Source organism: Pongo pygmaeus, chromosome 1, assembly GCF_028885625.2.
Source record: "Pongo pygmaeus isolate AG05252 chromosome 1, NHGRI_mPonPyg2-v2.0_pri, whole genome shotgun sequence".
Classification (NCBI taxonomy): Eukaryota; Metazoa; Chordata; class Mammalia; order Primates; family Hominidae; genus Pongo; species Pongo pygmaeus.
In genome coordinates this window covers 39,057,699-39,075,296 of record NC_072373.2, presented here as the reverse complement: position 1 = coordinate 39,075,296, position 17,598 = coordinate 39,057,699, and the positions used below count along the sequence as shown (strand labels likewise).

Below are 17,598 nucleotides of genomic sequence, written 5' to 3'. Positions count from 1 at the left end.
ATGCCTTTGCTATATATAACAAATTAGTCATAAAATTAGACATTATGGCTTAGGAGTTATGTAGCTAGAGGCCACAAGATTCTAAACCATCCCAATTGCTCCTAGGGATAACATCACTATTGTAAAACCTAAGATTGGTGCTTGAGATATTTTGCAAACTGTACTGGAGAGATCAGCTGGTGCCACCCAGATCGATGAACTGGCTCATTTGATCTTGTGGCTCCCACTCAGGAACTGACTCAGCACAGCAGGACAGCTTTGACTCCTTATGATTTCATCTCCAACCTGACCAATCAGCCCTGGCCCTCTACCTGCCAAATTATCCTTAAAAAACCCCAGTCTCACAAGGTCAGGAGTTCGAGACCAGCCTGACCAACATGGTGAAACCCCATCTCTACTAAAAATACGAAAATTACCTGGGCGTAGTTGTGCATACCTGTAATCCCAGCTACTTGAGAGTCTGAGGCAGAAGAATGACTTGCACCCAGGGGGTGGAGGTTGTCGTGAGCCAAGATCGCACCACTGTACTCCAACCTGGGCGACAGAGTAAGACTTCTGGGAAAAAAACAAACAAAAAAAACCCAGTCTCTGAATTTTCAGGAGACTGATTTCGGTAATAATAAAACTCCCATCTGACATTTAGGCAGCTCTGTGTGAATTAAATTTCTCTATTGCAATTCCTCTGTCTTGATAAATCCGCTGTATCTGGGCAGTGGGCCGAATGAACCCAAAGGGCGGTTACCAGAAGATATAATCAGAAATTCTGAGGGTTACTGCAGCTTGTGGAAAGATGTCCTGCCACAGGTTCTCCTGTATCAACTACATTCTGCAGCTGAGATTTTCAGCTAACTTAAGACAATTTGAAAACAGTGAGTTCCAAACAGGTCATGAATGGATTTAAGTTACAATTTAAAATTTATGTCAGGGAGCATTTGTGTCAAGAAATGAGACAAAGGTGATTTATATGAATTCTCCAAAACATGAGGAAAGGTTTTTTTTTTTTTTTTTTTTTGATATGAAGTTTCGCTCTTGTTGCCCAGGCTGGAGTGCAATGGTATGATCTAGGCTCACCACAACTTCTGCCTCCCGGGTTCAAGCAATTCTCCTGCCTCAGCCTCCCGAGTAGCTGGGATTACAGGCGCCTGCCACCACGCCCAGCTAATTTTGTATTTTTAGTAGAGATGGGGTTTTTCCATGTTGGCCAGGCTGGTCTTGAACTCCTGACCTCAGGTGATCTGCCTGCCTTGGCCTCCCAAAGTGCTGGGATTACAGGTGTGAGCTACCGCGCCTGGCCGAGGACGGATTTTTGGTCTAGAGCTATGCTGTCCAATATTGTACTCGTGGGCCACATCTGGATAGGGAGCATTTGAAATATGGCCAGGCCAAATTGAGGTGTGCTATAAAGATGACATGTGAATAGGATTATAAAGAATTAGAAAAAGGGAATGTAAAATAACTCATATAACTGTTTAATATTGATTTTATATTGAAATACAATTTTGGATATAGTGGAATAAATAATAAAATTAACTTCACTTTTTTTTTTTTTAAACTTTGTGGCTATTAGAAACTTTAAAATTTTAAGTGTGGGTTGTGTTCTATTTCTGTTGGACAGCACTAGGCAAGATTTCATTATAATTCTCTTGTCTGCTATGGGGTTCCTTTCTCCCACTAGAGGGAGATATGTTCCAGCCTCAGAAAATCTGAGGCTAGTGTGTAAATGCCACTGCTTTTGAAAGAACTCTTAAGAAGCACCAAGAAAAAGAGCTTAAGTTTTTGCTTTGTTTTAATCCCGTATAACTCTGATGTTTCTAAAGGTTGCAGTTTGTGTGAAAGTGAAGCCAAAACAGAAGAGGGAAGAGGCAGAAAGTTTTTCTACCCTCTTTGCCTTAATGAATTCAGAGGTTTCTGTTACTTCTTTGTTGGATCACAGTAACTTGTCATTTGTTTGCCAATTGTTCCTTTGGACTTGAGTCTGTGTGTCTGTGTGCAGTGCAACACGCAAATAGGTGCACGCACACCCACACAATGTGGTCTTGCGTGCAGCTGTCACAGAGAGGACCAGTGCCCTACTGCAATCACACACCTCCATGGCATGCCCAGATCACTTGGAGTGCACTGTGGCTGGGGCTCCTGGAGGTGTGCCATGTGTACCCTGGACCAGTGTGCAAGCCCGTCTCTTTTCTGTTGTTCCTAAATGTTGCCCGTGGTCTGATGCTTGGCTTGCTGTTTGCATCTAGTGTGTGTGAATCTGCCCCTTGATCCTACTCTGAAACCAGCATTATTTCATGATTATATTTTAGTGACAGCACTCTCTCCTGGGTTTCCTTCTGGATAGCTCCTTTTTGGTTTCTTGAGGTTTTTATACTTTTGTTGATCTGATATGCGTTAATATTTCCCCGTTCTTGTCTGTGTACTCTTTGACCTTTTTTGGGGGGGAATCTCAGCCATTCTGGTGGTTTTGTCCCACCCTTATACTGAGAACTTGTACGTCTTTATCTCCAGCAGCATTCCTTTGAGCTCCACCCGCACCCATGCAGTTGCCTAGAGGACATCGCACAGATCTCAGCATCGGCCCCCACAGCATTCCTTCCTGCATCATGGCACTCATCAGCACTATCATAGTTTCTTATTCTGTGTTTGTCTATCTTCCGCAGTAAACAGTAAGCCCTAGGAAGACAAAAGCCATGCCAGTCTGGTTCCATTTCTTTCCTAGTATCTTGTACTGTGTCTGGTTACTGTACATCCTCAAGAAGTGTTTGCAGATTTTATCTTTTGTTTCAAATCAACTGTATTATTTACTTATAAACATGCTCATTACCATTATATGACTATTTGATTATATTTTATTAGCATTATATCATAGCGGATCCAATCACCATAGTTTTGCGGCATAGTCTGTGTCAAAATTTCTTTTTTTTTTGAGATGGAGTCTTGCTCTTGTTGCCCAGGCTGCAGTGCAATGGCATAATCTTGGCTCACTGCAACCTCTGCCTCCCAGTTGAAGCAATTCTCCTGCCTCATTCTCCTGACCGTGCCACCACACCTGGCTAATTTTTGTATTTTTAGTAGAGACAGGGTTTCACCACGTTGGTCAGGCTGGTCTCAAACTCCTGAACTTGTAATCCGCCTGTCTTGGCCTCCCAAAGTGTTGGGATTACAGGCGTGAGCCACCATGCCCGGCCCAAAATTTCTAACAGCGTGTGCACATGGGCCATTTGCAGTAACCCTTCCCATGTTTTCCTGTGTTGGAAACTCTTCTCCCTTGCTCTCTCCTTTTGTGACCCTTATTACAAGCCAAGTTTCCATCAGTGGCTCTACATATTTCCAGGAACTTAGGTCACAGAACACTGGAAAGCAAGGTCAAGGAGTGTGGTATGTTTCCGTGCCTGCAGCTTAGTCCACTGGCTGCTTTTCCAGGACATAGTCCAATTCTTTCAGTGCTTCAGCTCTTCAGCCAACCCAGTTTTGTTTAGATTTGTGACTAACGAAGACTTTTTTTTTTTTTTTTTTTTTTTTGGTCAGAACACGAAGAGGAGCTGGACCAGGACTTTGAGCTGGAGACTGACACTTTATTTGGAGGATTAAAGAAGGTACAAAGTAGATGAATAATAAATCTCAGTTTTCAATATTTCACATCACATTTGTATTTGGAGTCAATCCAGGTATCGGATTCAGCAACAATCTGGAATGAAGCGCCCTTTCTGCCGTAAAGGTGTGAGTGTGCTGTGTTGGGGAAGGCGTTCCCGGGGTCTCTATCTTCTTGTCCCCTGTTCTCTTCTGAAGATACCAGCAATGTGATTAAACTTATCAGTTAGGACAGTTTTCACTTTTGTAAAGCTCAGAAACTTCCTTCTTGACCTAGCCAGATCCATCAGAATCACATGTGGCCCCTGGGCACTCCTATACCGATTGCCGGCAGCTGTAGGAACATCTTCCTTCCAGCCTCTGAGTGTCCCTGGCTGTCCACGCTGCTGCAGAGCATGCTGGGAATTCACATCCCTCGTCCCTCTGGTAGGGCGGTGCCAGGCGGCTGGCTCACTTGTCTTCAGCAGCAGCTCATTTTGTCTACTTTGCTAGCAGGCAGAGTGGCCACTGTTCTTTCACATACCCATGTCTTTCTAGATGTGACCAGTAGCACTTCTGTGCTAGAGTATATATTCTGGGTAGGTAGCAGACCCTTCTATTCCAGTTGAGAGATGCCTGACTACTTTTTTCTCCCACCAGAACCCCTGTCCCTTTGAGGCTGGGGTTCTTCTCGTTCTTCTCCATTCAGTTTCTCAGGACTCCATTTCAGCTACGACTTGGACCGTAAGGGGTCTAGGGCCCAGCTCATGGTGTGGGCTTCGGGTCAAGGCTAATTATGGGCTGTATATTTGTTTTTCTAAGTATTTTTATATGTTTTTAAAATGTTATCAGAGCATTTTGTTTTGTTTTCTATTTTTACTTTATGTAATATACCAGATAGATTACAAATTCAATCAGCCTTTTGTGGGCTGGCATTACAAATTCAATCAGCCTTTTGTGGGCTGGCTTGGGACATAAAAGACACCTTGCATTCCAGGTTCAGAACACTCTGCTTGCAAATGAACTTTTGCAAGACAGTTCATTTCCAAGTTGGGTACTGCCTGTACTAATATTTTTCTATTGAAAGTTGCAGATCTTGCTTGAATTGTAACAAATGTAGCTCAATTTCCATTTTGATTTGCTAGGGTAGCCTGTTCCTTTCTCCCAGCTCTGTACAGAGCCATATGTAAGATACAAGGCCCATGTTTGTCTGGAACTGGGAAGAGCATCCTGCCCTGCATGGGGTGCCATTTTTGGCTTTTGTTGCTCTACCCACCAGATACTTCCATGAAAACTTAGATGTAAATTGAATTTTCATCCATGGCATCCATTTCTAGATGTTTCTTATTTAAATAAACCCTTTTTAGGATTGTTAGTAAGAATGTAATGTAGGTAGTATTGTGCCCACTTCAGAGATGAGGAAATTTGGGAAGCTTTGTTACAAAGTAGAATTTGAGATGAAATAGGAGGTAGCCTCTGTGAGTGTCTCGGATCTACTCTTTACGAATATAACACTAGCGGATGTCTTACAGCAGAAAAAAAGATGATTTTTTTTTCCTTTTAGAGTTAAAATTCAAGCATTTTAGATAATATTGGAAATATAGAATTATTTGCCGGGGCAAAAATAAGCAGACACATTTGAAAGTCTTTTAGCTGCAGAGGAACAATGGTGAGGCAGCGTGAGAAAGTGAACACAGGGTCAGGCCCCAACAAGTTTTGGAGCTGCCACAGATTTCATTATCAAGGGCAGGCTCAGCCCAGCCATGCATTGCTACTTCTAGACAAAGCGGCTTTGTCTTCACTGACTTCCCGGCTCCTGTCACTTCACTGGGTCAAGCCCAGCTGCTTGACTCCCTGCAGAGGCTCCAGAGCCCTGCAGAGATGACCCCTTCTCAGTGCTCTCCACAACAGCTCTCATAACAGGGCTGAGGTCAGGAGTGTTGTTGCTCAGGCCAATTCTGCCTTCACAGAAAAGTCCACGTGGCACAGACACACACACTCTGGGAGCTCCAAGGATTCTGTCTTTTGCCATCCTGACAAATCTGTCTGTCCATCCCTCTGTCTGACTATCCATTAATCTACCAGTGCTCTGAGCACCTCTCATTTTCTTATCTCTCTACTTCTCATCACCTTGCATGTGGGGTGGGTGGTTCGGAGCCCTAGAATTTATGGAGGAAATGATGAGTCCTGGTGGGTATCCGGCAGATGAAGGACATTGATATGGGTCCTTAGGCAAGACACTCCTTGCTGAATATTTCTTTTCTCAGAGGCTGTAGGAAGTGGCAAGCACATGCTATTTTGGTCCAAATTTTAATCAAAAGAAGATATTAGGTGTGACTAGAAATCATGACCTTTAGAAGAAAGCTTATGTTTTCTGACCAGCCCATCTCTTGAATGTTAGTCTGCAGCTAGGTTGGTAAACCTCAGTACTGCTGACTTGTTTTTTGGAGATGTAGTCTCCCTCTGTTGCCCAGGCTGGAGTGCAGTGGTGTGATCTTGGCTGACTGCAACCTCTGCCTCCTGGGTTCAAGTGATTCTCCTGCCTCAGCTTCCTGAGTAGCTGGGATTACAGGTGCCTGCCACCACATCCAGCTATTTTTTTTTATTTTTAGTAGAGATGGGGTTTCGCCATGTTAGCCATGCTGGTCTCAAACTCCCGACCTCAGGTGATCCACCTGCATTGGCCTCCCAAAATACTGGGATTACAGGTGTGGGCCACCATGACTGGCTGACATTTTATTTTGTTGAGATAGGTTCTCGCTCTGTAACCTAGGCTGGAGTGCAGTGGCACAATCTTGGCTTGCTGCAACTTCCATCTCTCAGGTTCAAACAGTTCTCTTGCCTCAGTCTCTTGAGTAGCTGGGATTACAGGCACACACCACCACGCCTGGCCAATTTTTGTATTTTTAATAGAGATGGGGTTTCACCACATTGGCTAGGCTGGTCTCAAACTCCTGACCTCCAGTGATTCACCTGCCTCGGCCTCTCAAAGTGCTGGCATTACAAGCGTGAGCCACAATGCCTGGCCACATTTTATTTAAAAAAATTTTTTTTTTAAGAGATGGGATCCTGCTCTGTCACCCAGGCTGGAGTACAGTGGTTGTAATCAAAGCTCACTGGAGACTTGAACTCCTGGGCTCAAATGATCCTTCTGCCTCAGCCTCTTGAGTAGCTGGGACTACAGACATGCACCACCATACCTGGCTGATTTTTAATATTTTGTAGAGATGGGGTCTCACTATATTACCCAGGCTGGTCTTGAACTCCTAGCCTCAGCCTTCCAAAGCACTGGGTTACAGGTGTGAGCTATGCTGCCTGGCCACTACTGACATTGTAGATCAGATGGCTGTTGTGGGGAGCTGCTCTGGACATTGTACAATGCTTAGCAGAGTCCCTGGACTCTACTTAGTAGATGCTAGCAGCATTTCCTGCCCTAAGCCTTAACAATTTAAAAAAGTGGGCTGGGTGTGCTGGCTTATTCCTGTAATCCCAGCACTTTGGAAGGCTAAGACCAGCGGATCACTTGAGGTCATGAGTAGCCTGGCCAATATGATGAAACCCCATGTCTACTAAAAATACAAAAATTACAGCCAGGTGTGTGCCTATAATCCCAGCTACACCAGGGACTGAGGCACGAGAACTGCTTGAACCCGGGAGGTGCAGGTTACAGTGAGCCGAGATCATGCCACTGCACTCTGCACTCCAGCCTGGGTGTCAGATTGAGACCCTGTCTCTAAAAATAAAAACAAGAAACAATTTAAAAAGTCTCCATGCATTGCCAAATGCCCCCAGGAGGCAAAAATCATCCCCTTTTAAGAGCAGCTGGTCTATAGCAATATTTAAGGGCTCTTAAATGACCACTCCCTTGGTCATGCCGATTTGCCATTCTTACCTTTGCTCATCCTGTTCCTCTTCTGGATTGGGGCTCACGCCTTCCCTGTCCAGCCCTCACTCAGACTTCAGATCATAGCTGGCTCCCTGTCACGGAAGCATTGCCTGAAGCTCAAGCTGGGCTTGGTGCTCATAGTTCCTGACACTTGCCTGCCTCTCTCTTTACTTCCTTCCACAAATACAGCTTTCAATGAGAGTGTCTCTGTGCTCAAGTCCATATGGAGTGCTGGGGACAGTGGTGAACCAGACAGACAATGTTCCTATGCTAGTTTCTCCTACTAGGGACAGGCTGACCACAAACAAATGAACAATGGCCACAGATTGAGCTAAATGACAGGAAGGCAGTAAACAGGGTGATAGGATAGCACTCTTTGGATGAAATTGTGTACCCTATTATGACAAATGTATTTGTAGAATTTTATTTGGTGTTGTCCTTTCTCACTTAGATTGTGGGTCCCACAAAAGCAGGGCTGGGATTTAATCATTTCTGTGTCTTCAATGCCTGGAGCAGAGTCAGTGAGCATTTTACTGAATTTAACTGCAGGAAAGAGTGACGTGCCAGGTTGCAGCATGGAGGTGAAATACATTGGTCCTACGTGCCTCTAGATAGCCATGTAGGTACATGGGCTAAGTGGGACAGTGTGTAGAGTCAGAGTAGGGAGAGACCATTCTGGGCACAAAAAATCACAAACTGCTTCTGGGAGAAGGGGGCTGACCTTCACCTGAGCTCCAGAGAATGGGTAGGATTTGGCAAGATCATCAGTAGAGGAGACGGTGTTCCAGTGGTGTTGCTATGGTTAGAAAAGGGAAGAACATATTAGGGAAATGGTGACTCAAAGTGAAGCTTCACTTAGGGCAGTGAAAGGGAGCTGGACCTGACTGTAGTCCTCCAATTTTTGATGATGTTCAGGTTTGGAGGATTACAGCCCCAATCAAGAATGCTTTTGAGCTTTGTCATTTCTTTGAGGGTAACGCTGATTGCACTTGCCGAGACAACATATGTGGTGTGGGTGCTTGTGTAGGTGCGGCTGTCAAGGGCTGTTCAGACTCCATATGGTTTGGTTTTTGCATCCTTTTTTGTAATGTTTGCTCTTCCAGGCTGTCAGGGTAAAAGCGCCTCCTGCAGGCTCCAGTGTGCTGTGCTAGAATGGGGCGAACCCAGCCTTGCTGGGTTCTGGAGTGATCTGTCGTTGTATTTGCCAATCCCTTTTTATTTCTTCTTGCTGGTCTTCTCTCTAGTGATGCCAGGGAGATAGGGGAAATATTTCCGTGCCCATGTTGCTTGCTCGATGAAGTAGACTTGTTTCTAGACAGTAGCATCTGAACGAAATTGATACAAATGAAATTCTATGTCAGGTATATTGTCATTAATTTTTTTCCTTTTATTTAGGATTCAAGATCATAAATACTTGGCATCATGGAAAGAGCACAGGTTTGGGGTTGGATGGGCTTGAGTTCAAATTTGGCTTTGCTACATCTGAGAAAATAATTTACCTCCTTTTCAAAAAAATGTATGTATTTTTTTGAGACAGGCTGAAGTACACTGGCATGATCTTGGCTCACTGTAACCTCTGCCTCCCAGGTTCAAGTGATTCTCTTGCCTCAGCCTCCTGCGTAGCTGGGGTTACAGGCGTGTGCCACCACACTCAGCTAGTTTTTGTGTTTTTAGTAGAGATGGTGTTTCGCCATGTTGGCCAGGCTGGTCTCGAACTCCTGGCCTCAAGTGATCCACCCATCTCGGCCTTCCAAAATGCTGGGATTACAGGCAGGAGCCACTGTGCCTGGCCTCATTTACGTTCTTTTAGCCTCAGTTTTATTACCTGGAACATGGGAATACAAGGTTATGGAGAAAGAGGTTATGGACAGAAAACACCCAGCATGCTTGTACTTAGTACAGAATAGATGCACAATATCTGTTGTTGTGGTTATTGTTACTTTTTTCTTCCATGGATGAATAATTCCTTGCTTTAGCATTAAGAATTACTGATTCTCGGTTGGGCGCGGTGGCTCACGCCTGTAATCCCAGCACTTTGGGAGGCCGAGGTGGGCGGATCACCTGAGGTCAGGAGTTCGTGACCAGTCTGGCCAACATGGTGAAACTCCATCTCTACTGAAAATATAAAAATTAGCTGGGAGTGGTGGCAGGTGCCTATAATCCCAGCTACTTGGGAGGCTGAGGCAGGAGAATCTTGAACCCGGGAGGCGGAGGTTGCAGTGAGCCGAGCCTGCGCCATTGCACTCCAGCCTGGGCAACAAGAGCGAAACTCTGTCTCAAAAAAAAAAAAAAAAAGAAAAAGAATTGCTGATTCTCCCTCTGTAGCAAGGAGGTAATGTTCTACAGAGAGACATTTACATGTAGGAGGGGGACTGCTATTGAAAAGAGCTCTCAAAATCCTAATGCATTATGAAGAGTGTTAAAAGTAATCAATTGTGTTCTTTCCTGAGGACACATTTTCCCATGACAGGTTTCTGAAATTGGGGCAGACCTCTAAATAAGCTGTTCTTTCAGAAGTAAAATCAGAGAGGACTTTCCATTGCCCGTGAGGAGGCTTAGGAAGAAGAGACAGAGGCAGACAGGGGAGCTTGAATACGAATGACTGTGAACATAGAGAAAGAGGTACTTCTATAAAGACACAGTTCTTAGCTACTCGTGCTTTGCCCATGAAGATTTTTAAGATTTGGCTTATTTATAAATGCCTCTGCATTTTAATACTTCAGGAAAACAACATTCCATTTTGACTCATTTAACAAATGAGTTAAATGAGCACCTGCTGTGTAAGCAGCTTCCAGGCCACATGCCAGGGATGCTGTGACATTCCAGGCTCAGTCTCTGTCCTAAGTAGGCTCTGAAGTTTGGGGGAAGGTGATGATGTGACAGTGAGCTGGTGGTGCAACAGCCACCGGGGCTTGTAGAGACAGAGGGTGCAGAGAACCCCAGTGGCAGGGACTGAGGGGAGGTGATGGCTGGGAGACAGGAAAGGTTAGGTGAAGGGAATAGCATGCCTGACGACCTGGATTTGAGTGAAATAAATTTGGCTTGGCTAGAAGGTTGAGTTGTGAGAAGGGCAAATGACTCAAGACAGGCAGGGGATAGATCATAAAGGCCATGAAGTGCCATATGCAGAGTCTGGACTTTATCCAGAGGGCAGTGGTCAGTCATTGAAGGGTTTCAGGTGCCATTTCTTCTGTGGACTCTTTTCTGGAGCCCTCTGACTGATTTTCCTGCCTTGCCCTGTCTCTCTCTTTCTCTTCTCTCTCTCCATACACATATACACACACACACACTCTTGATCTGTTAGTTTTGCAGAGCTAAACCCTTGATTCTACCTTCACCTTATTTTCTCCTAGCTTCTTCAATGATGGTTTTTTGTTTTTTTTTTTTTCTCCATGCAGAGTCTCACTGTGTCACCCAGGCTGGAGTGCAGTGCATGATCTTGGCTCACTGCAACCTCTACCTCCTGGGTTCAAGCGATTCTCCTGCCTCAGCCTCCCAAGTAGCTGGGACTACAGGTGCCCGTCACCATGCCTGGCTAATTTTTGTATTTTTAGTAGAGATGGAGTTTCACTAGGTTGGCCAGGCTGGTCTTGAACTCCTGACCTCATGATCCACCCATCTTGACCTCTCAAAGTGCTGGGATTACAGGCATGAGCCACTGCATCTGGCCTTCAAGGACCTTTTTAATGAAACGAATAATATTTCCCATGAACTACTAGATAGAAGAGAGAGAGAACAGAGCAGGGTACCTGGTGGCTAAGAATTAATAAGCAAATTTGATGTTTATCCATTCACATTGCAGATGCTTTTTTTTTTTTTTTGGGAGACGGAGTCTCACTCTGTCACCCAGGCTGGAGTGCAGTGATGTGATCTCAGCTCACTGCAACCTCCCCCTCCCGGGTTCAAGCGATTCTCTTGCCTCAGCCTCCCAAGTAGCTGGGACTACAGGTGCGTGCCACCCCGCCCAGCTAAGTTTTTGTATTTTTAGTAGAGACGGGGTTTCACCATGTTAGCTAGGATGGTCTTGATCTCCTGACCTTGTGATCCACCTGCCTTGGCCTCCCAAAGTGCTGGGATTACAGGCATGAGCCACCGCACCTGGCTGCAGATCCTATTTTTACATGAGGCAGAGCGCTACAATTCCTATTCCTGTTCTCTCCAGGAAATCACTAGCATCTTACGTTTTTCCTACCTGTCCTCAAATTTACATGTCAGGAAGAAAATCTGGCATGGATGAGACTAGACAAAAGGTCATGTACTGATGGGTAAAGAGCCGGCATTCTTTGTGTTCACAAGAAGGAAGCAAACCTGACCTTCCATCGCTAATCATGGGTTTCTTTTTTTTCTTATTTATTTTTTTGAGACAGAGTCTCACTCTGTTGCCTGTGTTAGAGTGCAGTGGCACAACCACGGTTCACCGTAACCTCTGCCTCCCAAGTTCAAGCGATTCTCGTGCCTCAGCCTCCCAAGTAGCAGGGCCTACAGGCACGTGCCACCATACTTGGCTAACTTTTTGTATTTTTAGTAGAGACAGGTTTTCAACATGCTGGCTAGGCTGGCCTCAAACTCCTGGCCTCAAGTGATCCACCTGCCTTGGCCTCCCAAAGTGCTGGGATTACAGGTGTGAGCCACCCCGCCTGGCCTAATCCATGAGTTTCTTACCCCTGACATTTTGGAGACTCTTCAATCCACATTCTTTGTCTGGAGGGGCTGGTATGGAACACAGGAATCTGTCTCTGCTAAGCAAGCTTCTCAGAAGGGGAAAAACTGTATAAAATCCAATTTTCTGTTAAGACAGGCTGAACATTCACACACACAGCCAAATCACTTATTAATCTGCTCCTATCAGATGGAGGGAGGCAGAGATATGACAGACATGCTGGAATAATCTTTGAGGGGCTGCAGCTTAATGAAAATGAGTTAAGGCCTAACTTCTGTAAACTCACCAGAGTTTACACACATGAAACAAAGCAAATGTTGCCAAGAGATCAATGTTCCTTTATAAGAAGTCCCCAACCCCAGTGGGCATATTCACCTCAATTCAGCAAACATTATCAAGAGTCTACTAATGTTTGAGGTAGTTCAATGCAAAGATGAAGACATTCCCACTGTTGAGAATGGTGAGAAATTTCTCAGTCACAAACCAGTCAGCTTACAAGTCAGTGCTTACTACCTGCTTTCTGATCTGGGTTGTGATAATGCTATGGGTTAAGGAAGTAAGAGGCATTCTTTCTCTACTCAACAAATTTATACTCTGAGAATTCCAGGAGGACACCCCTAGCTTTAATATGGCTGATGTGTGAAGTATTTAACAAGGGCCAGGGCTGTACACAGCCAGGACAATTGGCCCTGCTCGTGGGTCCTGCCTGAAAGCTGGCCCTGGCATGCCATTTAACAAAGTGTTTCCATATGTATGATTGTCCCTAGTCGGTGTAGCCAAAAATTGCTGGGAGAGTTTCTAGCCTTGGAATGATCAGAGAAGACTCTCTGGAATAGGTGGATTGGAGCTGAGTCTTGAACAGAAGTACTATGTTTTGAACTGACCCAAGCCTATTTTGTTGTTTAACAAAAATAAAGTTCTTTGGTTTTACTCTTGGTAACTTCTGTCACTTGGAGGTGGACAGGAGTTAAATGTCTTCTCTCCCACAACCTTGCCACCAAGTGGTATGTTAAACAGTGAAGGTGTCTAACTCTGAATTCTCCTACAAGTACAAACATTCATTAGGTAGGGAGGTACAAAACCCATCATTGAACTTGTTCCTGAAAGCTTGTGAAGCCTCTATTGTCTGTCTTTAGGTACTCCAACAAGCATCTTGCATGAAAGTTCCTTCTGAGGCTGGTGCAATTCTATTCTGCTGGCTGAAGCAGTTACCCTTCTAGTCTGATTAGAGGATAGAGCCTTATTAAAGCAAAGGACACAGACCAAGAGAGTATTAGACTTTCAGTGCTTTGGGTGCTGGGCTCAAGGGAGGTGTTTGTTTTGTTTGTTTGTTTGTTTGTTTTTAGATAGGGTCTCTTGGCCAGGCTGGAGTGTAGTGGTGCCAGCACCATAGCCCCCAGAATAGCTGGGACTGTGAGCATGTGCCACCATATCCAGCTAAGTTTTAAAATTTTTGTACAGACAGGGTCTTGCTTTGTTGCCCAGGCTTGTCTCAAACTCCCGGCCTTAAGCAGTCCTCCTGTCTTGGCCCCCCAAACTGTTAGGATTACAGGTGTGAGCCACAACACCTAGACTAATTTATTTATTTATTTTTTAAAGACAGGGTCTTGCTCTGTCATCCAGGCTGGAGTGCAGTGGCATGATCATAGCTCACTGTAACCTCTAACTCCTGGGCTCAAGTGATCCTTCTGGCTCAGCCTCCCAAAGTGTTGGGATTACAGGCGTGAGCCACTGTACCTGGCCTCAAGGGATTCTTACATACATGCTTCATTATTACAAGGGTATCAGAGCCTGAGAAAAATTTTAATCCATCACATATTGAGCACCATGCTTTTCATTACTACAATATTTATTTCTAACATTCCTTATGCTAGTAAACTTTCAGGTGCAGCTTTAGGTACCATGTTGGAATTTGAATTGTGGTCATGTCTGGGAGTAGATTTCTGATTAGAATCCTTCAAATGCTAACTCACCCTTTCTGGACTCCTCATTTGGATACTTTCAATGTTAAGAACTGTCCTTAGAGGTGGATTAAAGTTAATTTACACACAAACATGGAAGTGCTGTAACAGGATTCAGACTTATATAAGTGCCATAACAAGACTCAGAGAGAGAGGGGGACGGGATTATTCCAGCCTAGGGCAGGTTGAATAGTGGCGGGATCTGAAATTCGGGGGGAGGTATGGGGAAGTGGGAAGGAGGGAAAACATTTCCTTCTCTCAGTACATTTCCTAAAAGTGGTGCCTGTCAGCATTCTTAAAAAGGTTATTACCTTTTAAAATCATGACATGACAGTTGATAAGCCTTTGTTAAAAAGAAATTAAGCAGCAGCAGCAAGGTAAGAGCGAGATCACAGGGGCACGTGGGAGAAGATGTAAAGTGGGGTGTCTTTGTGTGGGGAACTGACTGATGCCACTTTCAGGGATGACAATAGCTGCCGAAAAGTTCGAGATGGATGAAGGTTTGTTATTCCATCATGATTTTGCTCCCAGGTTTGATGAAAGCAAATCTCAGGTCAAATTCTATCTGGCATGTCTATGTTTATTAAACACTTACTAGGCAAGCAGTGGAAACCAGTTTACTCCAAGCTGATCAGTGGAATTGATGGAGTCCTTTAAGGAGCTTGCATCACCACCTTGTGTTGAATTTCTTACTGGGTAGATAGATAATAGAATATTATCTAGAGGAGGATGGATTTGGGGCTTTTTTGCAGACAGGCAACCAGAAATTCTCCAACCGTGTGGCTAAATTTAGGATCTTAAAGGCCATCACTTAAGGAAGAGTCTCTAAATGGTCTAAGCCAGTCTGTGTCTCCAATGTTAATCTTGCTAATTAGCAAGTCAGATATCACCAGGGAAAGTTACACAGACTTCATCATGCAAGTATTCGGACCTTTGACATGGAAAACAAAAGTTACTTGTGGCCTTGAAAGTTCTGTTGTACAATGTTTAAACAATCAGTAACAACAAAACACTTGAACCTAAAGCTGTACCACAATGTTTTCTCATTAAGTCTTTTTTTTTATAAAACATGATTTGCCTTGCTCAAGCAAGGCTTCCAAATATTAGTTTAAAACTGATTTGTTTCTCTCCACGGAAATCTTTAGTAAAAGGCGAAAGATTTATTCGATTTGAAGAGAAACCAGTGAATGCCGTGAATTAGTTCAACTCATTGTTGTAGTAACTGCAACTCCTAGTACACCGATGGTGCCTACAGTTCGCACAAAAAGAATTACTGCCTACAGTTTGCACAAAAAGAATTCTTTAATATTCCCATAGTTAGAAATGTTGAGTCAAAAGAAATATTCTTTTAAGCTTTAAATAATTTACTATGTGCAGGGTACTATGGGTATGCAAATGAGATGTTGAGTCATCCCCTTGAGATTCCACACCTTGTTATTCACCGGGTGCCTTTGGTGCTACCACTAGGGGGCGAAGTAGAGGACATGCTAGCTGGGTTCTAAGTCCCATCCTGGGTTAACCATGGAAACACTCGTTTTAGCCCTTTTTCTATAATGGGACTTGGAGTACGATTTGTTATGTTTAGCATCATCTTATTTTGAAACAATTACACATTCACAGGAAGTTGCAGCAATAGTACAGAGAGGTCTTGTGTACCTCTACCCAGCTTCCCCAGTGGGGAATCTTTTTTTTTTATTTTTAATCCCCAACTTTTAGTTTTAGATTCCAGGGGTACATGTGCAAGTTTATTACCTGGGTGTATTATGTGACACTGAGGTTGAGGGTATGAATGATCTTGTCACGCAGGTACTGAGCACAGTACCCAATAGTTTTTCAGCCCTTGCCAGTCCTCCCTCCCACCCCCCAGCAGTTTCTGGTGTCTGTTGTTGCCAACGGAGGATCTGATGGTTAGCTCCCCAGTGGGGAATCTTCCATAGTGAACTCAAACCCAGGAACTTGACATTAGTACAGCCCACAGACTTTAATCAGATTTCACCTGTTTTGCAAGCACTTACTTGTGTATATGTATATAGTTATATGAGGTTTTATCACATGTGTAGATTCATGTAAACACCAAAATGACAAAGATGTTGACATGACAAAGCTCTTCAAAACCTTGAAGAGCTATTCTGCGCTGCCTCTTTGATGGCCATACTCACCCTCCTCCTCTTCATCTCTAATCCCTGAAAAACCACAATGCTTTTAAATATATATGTATACTTGTATGTGTATAGACACACACACATTTAGGATTCTTATATCTTATTGGTGAGAAGATATTTTTATCATTCTGCAATGACCCTTTTTGACCCTGGTGATTTTCTTTCTCTGAAGTCTACTTTATCTGCCATTGGTAGAGCCACTCCCACTTTCTTTTGATTCATATATGTATGCCATATCCTTTTTCATCTTTTAACTTTCCACCTCCCCATTTCATTATATTTAAAGTGAATTCCTGTGGACAGTCTAGAGTTGGGTCATTTTTCTAGCAATCCATTCTGCCAAGCTCTGTCTTTTAATTGCTGTCTTTAATTTGATTGGGGTTTATTCAGCCTCTTGAATTTGTAGGTTTATGCTTTTTGCCAAATTTGGGGATTTTTTTTTTGCCATTATTTCTTTGAACATATTTTTAACCTCGTATTTTTTTCTTCTTTCCTTCTGGAAAATTTAATGACACCAATGTTAGATCTTTTGTTCTTATATCAAGGGTCTCTGAGGCTGTATTTTTTCAGTCAGTTTTCTCTCTCTTGTTCAGATTGGGTGATTTTTATTGACCTATCCTTAGGTTCAATAATTTAAAAAAAAAAAAAAATCTCACTCTGTCATCCGGGCTGGAGTGCAGTGGCGCAATCTTGGCTCACTGCAATCTCTGCCTCCCGGGTTCAAATGATTCTTCTCAGCCTCCCAAGAAGCTGGGATTACAGGCATGTGCCACCATGTCCAGCTAATTTTTTTTTTTTTTTTGTATTTTTACTAGATAGGGGGTTTTGCCATGTTGGCCAGACTGGTCTGGAACTCCTGGCCTCAAGTGATCTACCTGCCTCGGCCTCCCAAAGTTCTGGGATTACAGGCATGAGCCACCACGCCCGGCTCAATAATTCTCATGTAATCTACTTTTGCTATTAAGCCCATCTAGTAAGTTATATTAAGTATAATATTGCATTAATGTAAATGTTAATATTTATATCAAGATTTACTTAATACTTAATTTTGTTTTGCTTATTGTCATTCCTTAGGCCCTGAGCTCTCTAGCCAGCCTGCTCTTTTCACCGTTCACAATCTCCTTACATTTGTTTTATATGTTACATCCAAGGGTTTTAGCTGTCGTTAGTGGAGGGATAGGGATAAATGTGTGTACTATATCTTGTCTGAAAGTAGATGTCTCTGTGTTGTAGCTTGTGTTTTAAAGTAAGTCTTAGGCATCATAAATAAGATGAGTTATTTTATTAATACACAAATAGGTTTCTGAAGAGAGATGGTGGAAGCAATGGACTCTGGGGGAAGGATGGGGCAGTGTGTCCTGA

At 43.7% G+C, this 17,598-nt stretch overlaps 1 protein-coding gene and 1 non-coding gene across 13 annotated transcripts in view; one reads left to right on the top strand and one right to left on the bottom strand.

Moving 5' to 3' along the window:
* HHAT (hedgehog acyltransferase) overlaps positions 1-17,598 on the top strand; it is a 388,363-nt gene that overhangs the window by 66,294 nt on the left and 304,471 nt on the right. For 11 of the 12 annotated variants that reach the window (XR_010127770.1, XM_063672407.1, XM_063672403.1 and 8 more), the window contains one exon: positions 3,526-3,593. The exons of the other annotated variant lie outside the window; for it this stretch is intronic. Coding sequence is in view for 8 of the 11 variants with exons in the window: in XM_063672407.1 (XP_063528477.1) it covers positions 3,526-3,593 (68 nt within the window). In the remaining 3 variants the exon portion in view is untranslated. The remainder of the gene's footprint in view (positions 1-3,525; positions 3,594-17,598) is intronic. 12 annotated transcript variants of the gene reach the window in all.
* Positions 15,150-15,261, bottom strand: LOC129022917 (U5 spliceosomal RNA). The gene has a single exon (XR_008496600.1). It is a non-coding gene; the product is annotated as a U5 spliceosomal RNA (small nuclear RNA).